The 6000-nt window shown below is 40.2% G+C and overlaps 1 protein-coding gene across 1 annotated transcript; it reads left to right on the plus strand.

Moving 5' to 3' along the window:
- Positions 1-1513: 1513 nt before the first annotated feature.
- Positions 1514-2808, plus strand: LOC118522031 (large ribosomal subunit protein eL39-like). Its single transcript, XM_036070854.1, has 2 exons — positions 1514-1534; positions 2656-2808. The coding sequence occupies exons 1-2, from the start codon at positions 1514-1516 to the stop codon at positions 2806-2808; spliced, it is 174 nt and encodes a 57-aa protein (XP_035926747.1).
- The last annotated feature ends 3192 nt before the right edge of the window (positions 2809-6000 follow it).

Raw genomic sequence — 6000 nt, forward strand, 5'->3', positions numbered from 1 at the left:
AACGAAGATAGTAAGCTAAACATAGAGAAAGGGGAGCCTGGGTGGCTCAGTCAGTTAAGCGACAGACTCTTGATCTCAGTTCAGGTCTCAATCTCAGGGTCTTGAGTTCAAGTCCCATGTTGGGCTCCATACTTAAAGAGAAAGACAAAGAATAAATATAGAGAAAGCCAGATCATGAGACCCTATTCGGAAAGGATATGAAAAATGGGGTGTGTGTGTATGTGTACCTATAATTTGGGGGCGGACGGCCAGGGAAGTACTCTGTAAAGCAGGGGTCGACACACAAGGGACCGAGGGCAGCCAAATCCAGCCCACTGCCTAAGAATAGTTTTTCCATTTTCAACTTGTTGGAATAAAAACATTTTTAAAAGAACAACATTGGGGCGCCTGGGTGGCTCAGTCGTTAAGTGTCTGCCTTCGGCTCAGGTCATGATCCCAGGGTCCTGGGATCGAGCCCCGCATCGGGCTCCCTGCTCAGCAGAAGCCTGCTTCTCCCTCTCCCACTCCCCTTGCTTGTGTTCCCTCTCTCGCTGTGTCTCTCTGTCAAATAAATAAATAAAATCTTTTAAAAAAATAAAAAAAATAAAAGAACAACATTTTGCAGCACATGAAAATTACAGGAAATTCCATTTCAGTGTCTATAAATAAAGTTTTATTAGAACACAGCCCTGCTTGCTGTTTATTGTTTATTAGTTGCTTTTGCATGACGATGGCAGGGTTAAGTATTGCCAAAGACGTCATGTGGTCCACGATGCCTAAAATGTTTACTCTGAACATCCAAGCAGATGTCACAGTACATTCAAAGGCCTGAGATTGGACCATGCCTGGTGTATTCTTGGCAAGACGAGGAACTCATGGTGTTTGGAGCAGAGTGGATGAGGTCAGAGAGCACATGGGGGACCAGATCATGTGCAGTCCATCATAAGGACTTGGGATCCTAGCCTGAGCAAGATGGGGTCCATGGCAGTTGTGTGGTGAGGGGTGATGTGGTCTGGCTTATTTTCACAGATTTCCCTACTTTAAGAGCAGACTGTAAGAGGGTGCGGGAGAATGGAAACAATGAAACCAGCTGTGAGGGCACCCTAATAATCTATGTAAGAGATGGTGAGGGGTTGAGCTAGGAAAGTGATAGAATTGCTGGGATTTATCTAGTGGAATTCCTCTTTTTTTTTTTTCTTTTTTTAAGATTTTTATTTTTTTAAGTAATCTCTACATTCAACTTGGGGCTCGAATTCATAACCCCAACATAGAAAGTTGAACACGCCACTGACTGAGCCAGCCAGGCACCCCTATCTAATGGAATTCTTGATAAATTTTGAAGGTAGCGTTGACAACATTTGCTCTGGGTTAGGAACAGTATCTGAGTGAAAGCAGTGGTCAAGGGTGACTCTAAGATTCTTGGCCTGAGCCAACATAAAACTGGAATTTTCTTTAGCAGAGCTGGGAAGATTGTGGAAGAAATTGGTTGGGCGGGGGAAGAGGAAGTACTCAGTTTGGGTTATACTCATCTGAGATGGTTTTAGATGTCCAAAAGGTGAGTAAAGACAGAAAAGAGATATAGCTCATTGGATGCTCGCCTTTCCTCCATCAGATCCAGCTCACCCAGTCCTAGGCCCTGTGTCTGCTCCCCCCTCTGCCTGGAACACTCCATCTGTAGACTCTTGCGGGGTTTGCTGGCCTACTTCATTCACAGCTCCATTCAAATATCAGCTCTGCAGGAACCTTCCCTGACTCACCTAACCAAATAGCCCCCCACCCAACTTACAACCATGCTTTATTCGCCTTCTGCCTGTAAATTCCTATCTTCAGTATTTTCTTCTGTAAGACCATAAGCTCCATAATGGCAGAAACTGTCTTATTCTCAAGCAAAACCTGACACAGGGTAGAGACTCAAATATTTGTGGCATAATTTAATAAAGGAATAGATGAGGTATGGTAATTTTCTACTTTTTACATCCTGCATTCTCTACCCCCAAATTGTCTAACCCCTCTACCACCTACACACTCAGTTAAGAAGTCTGGTCGCAGTTGTAGGCTTAGAGTTCAACACTAGACACGCATGCAATAACGAAGGGGATTGTGAGCAAGACATCACATCTTCAAGAGATGGCAAGAAACAATTCTGTGTCTGGACAGCATAATAAGATGATCAGGGGGGCACCTGGCTGGCTCAGTCGGTAGAACATGCGACACTTGATCTCAGGGTCGTAAGTTCGAGCCCCATGTTGGGTGTAGAGATTACTAAAAATAAATAAATAAACTTTAAAAAAAAGATAATCAGGATGTGCAACTATAGAACCAGGTGAGGGGCCAGTGCTCCTTAGACACACCCCTTCCAGTTTCTAGCTTGTTTGCTCTGTCATTTTGGGGAAAGGGGCTCCCTCTTGGGTGTTTGGCAAAGCAAGTTTTGGTATTTTCCTGCCTGGGCAAAAATACAGCAGGAGAGATCTTCCAAGGATGTGTGAGTTGCAGCCATACAAAGTGGCTTTCTGTGGGTCTCTGCCAAAAAGGAGAATCAGCTGTCATCTACTCCTAAAATAAAAGTCTCTTGGAGAAGGTAAAAAGGGGGAGGGGGAACAGCAATTATGTTGAAAGTACAGAATTTAGCCTTTTCTCTACCATCACGGTGGGTGCAGTTGACTCTTCCCCTCCAAGTCTTCTCACAAGACTTTCAGGATCAAGCGATTCCTGGGCAGGAAACAAAAGCAGAACCGTCCCATTCCCCAGTGGATTTGGATGAAAACTGGTAATAAAATCAGGCACAACTCCAAGAGGAGGCATCGGAGAAGATCCAAGCCGGGTCTATAAGCGATCGCGCAAGAGACGGCACACGTGTTGATGCTCCTATCCCATCACTGCGTAAACATCACTGCTGCCTGAACCGTAGACACGTTTTATCAGGGAAATGATGTATCTCTGCTACTATGCTTCTGCACGAGTAGGTTGGTTCAGTAATAAATATGTGAGACCTTCTGTTTGAAAGGAAAAAAAAAAAGGACAGTTTAGAATAGCTGCTTGCTGGAACAAAAAGGGGGAATTTTAAGGGCATTCAAACTGTTCTGTATGATACTGTTAATGATTGGATACGTATCCTTACACATTTTTGAAAATCCATAGAACTTTACGACATAAAGGATGGACCTTCATGTCATCTGTGGACGTCAGTTAACAATCAGGCATCAGTATTGGTTCATCAGTTTTATCAAATGTACCACACTAATTCAAGGGGTAAATAATAGGAAATTGTATGGGGCAGGGGTGGAATGTGTATGGCAACCTTCCGTATACTTACAACCACTCTAAAAAAGTAAAGTCTATTCATGAAAACAAATAAAAGTTTAAAGGGCACACTTTTTAATGAGAGCAAAACTTGTAAAAATACCCCTTGGTTTCAGTATCACACAAATGGGAAATAGAATGCCAGCCACCATTCATTAATTCGGAATTGATCCACTCTTCCTGAGTTTGAACTGGGTGTAGCTTTGCTTTTGTTGTTGTTGTTCTCAGTATTTTGTCATCCAAAGAAAGCCCGCAGAGGGCTATGACTCTTAAAAGACAGTATCAAAATGTTTCAACAACTGACAAACCTCAGACTTCCTGTATTTCTGTAACTTGCAGCTTTCCCTCCCCTCTTTTAATTTGTTAATGATCTCTGAGCCACAGGCTCCCTCTGTCACATATCCCTAACTAGATCAGTAGATCAAAGGTGAGGCTTTGCTAAGTAATCAGTGTAATTTCAACCATGTAGCCAGCTATTAAAAACAGACCTATAGGGTTTTTCAAGGACAACCAAGGTATTGATTTGGCATTAAAAAAAAAAACTCCTGTAAGTGCAAGCAGTAATATACCAGGGCCAGTGTTTCCACACCGTCCCTGTTCCTTATTCACTCGGTCCCTGGGGAAATCCTGAAAGGCTCAGAAAAGGCAAATACACCCAGACCCCCTCCACTATCCCAGCCCAGTTCCTGCCTTCAGAAAGGAATTTCACTCTTACAAACTAGACAAGCGAAGAGAAACCGCCTCATTTCTCTGACAAGCATTTTTCTTACTTTTTTTTTTAGAGATTTGTTTTCCCCTGCATTAATTTTCCTTCCCGGTTATTACACCTTTATGTGGAATTTTTTTAAAGAACACATTTCTTATGTAATCTGTTTTGCATTGCTGGAATGAGGAACCTTTTTTGCTCATATTGTTAAAATCTAGACAAGGCATCCGTGTGATAGATCACCCTGAGCCTTGGAAGGAAATGATTCACCACAATACTGTAACCGAAAGCGTTCTAACACCAGGGAAGAAGGTAGGTCATTAACCGTGTCACCTACACAAAGTAGCTATGGGCGCACCAGAGTCTTCGCTTAGCCTTTGCTCTCAGAGGTACCCTGAGCATGGCTTAGCCTGCTCCCATCAGCTCTGCCCCTCTTCTCTGGTTTCTCTGTCCAAATACAAACAACTGATGCTGGGAACTCAAGCTCCATTTTTAACTTTTTTAAAAGAAACCTACAGCTTTGTGATTTTTAATTGTCCTCATCCATTCATCTGCTTCTAAAGGTCCTTCTCAGGCTATTCTTTTCTAATTATTGTACTTAAATTTGTTAGATGAATAAATGAATGAAACCAAAAAATGTCCAGAGTAAATCCAGAGTTGTAAAAGTAAAATAGATCTTTTAAAAAATTAAAAATGGAATATGTTTTTATTTAAACAAACAAAAAAATGCACTAAGGCAACTTGTGGGAGAGGTGAACACTGAACACACCTATTCCTGATAAAAAATAAAAGATGTCAAACAATAAAATCAAAATAAGGGGGAAGCTGAAAAATGAAAAATGTGTATTTTATTTCCCTGTCACTGTGCTGGTGAAGACAGATCACAGACACGCCCAGAGGTTCGTCATTCTTTGTGAAAAGTGATGTGAACTATTTCTTATCTTCCCTTATTTAGTCACATTTCAAAATTGAAAATTGATCACTATTGATGGAAAATTATCTGAATATTTTACACATTGAGATTCAAGCTGTTACTTTTATTCTTATTCCACATGGAAGTGACCATGTGTTTGATTTAATCCATGTGTTTTGAGCAAACATGCTAAAACTAGGTAGGGCTGTCATGTGACTTCCATGGGTCCCTTCCTTTATATAAAAAAAAGAAAACAGGATATATTTTATAACTGCATCAGTATAAAATGAATCAAATGTGTTCATATTAAATATTAAAACATTTTCTTCAACCCAAAAGGTCATGTTTTTCTTCTGATTTTAAAAGATACTAGAACTGGGGCACCTGGCTGGGTTCAGTCGGTAGAGCATGCGACTTTTGATCTCGGGGTTGTGAGTTCAAGCACCATGTTGGGTGTAGAGATTACTTAAAAAAAAATAAAAAATAAAAGACACTAAAGTTGTTTTTGGGGCCCGCTGTGTCTAATGGAGAAATCTGCCCTGGAGGATGGTCATTGTAAAGAAACATAGATTAATAATCATAAAGCCAATGACAGAAGACAGATATTTTTTAATATTTAAAAAGAGCCTGTCAGTGAATTATCACAATTATGAAAAATATTTGTATTCATTTAAAAAAAGAAAGGAAGATCCTTCTGCAAAATAAAAACCAACTGAGTGTTCATCCTGGGGGAATAGAAATAAATTGTGGTACCTCAATGGAACATTTTTCCATCACTAAGAAAATCAGTTTTCAATAGATAACCATTTTTTTAATGTATTTGAAATTAAAAAAAAATTTTTTTTTCAGTGGATTTTCTCTCTGGAGCTAGTGAAGGTTTGTGGAAATAAACACTCATTCATTTAGTAGGTAAACCAGCATTGACTTTTTGGAACATTTTGGAAGGCATATTGGTGATATCTATTGAAATGAAAACTTCAATTCACAAATTCCACTTCTAGGCATTTATTCTATAAATCCATTTCCACAAGTGTGCGAATATATAAAGTCATATATGTGACTAACTAGAACAGCAGAGAATCGAAAAGGAAATTAGTATCCA

This window comes from Halichoerus grypus, chromosome 10, assembly GCF_964656455.1.
Source record: "Halichoerus grypus chromosome 10, mHalGry1.hap1.1, whole genome shotgun sequence".
Taxonomy (NCBI): Eukaryota; Metazoa; Chordata; class Mammalia; order Carnivora; family Phocidae; genus Halichoerus; species Halichoerus grypus.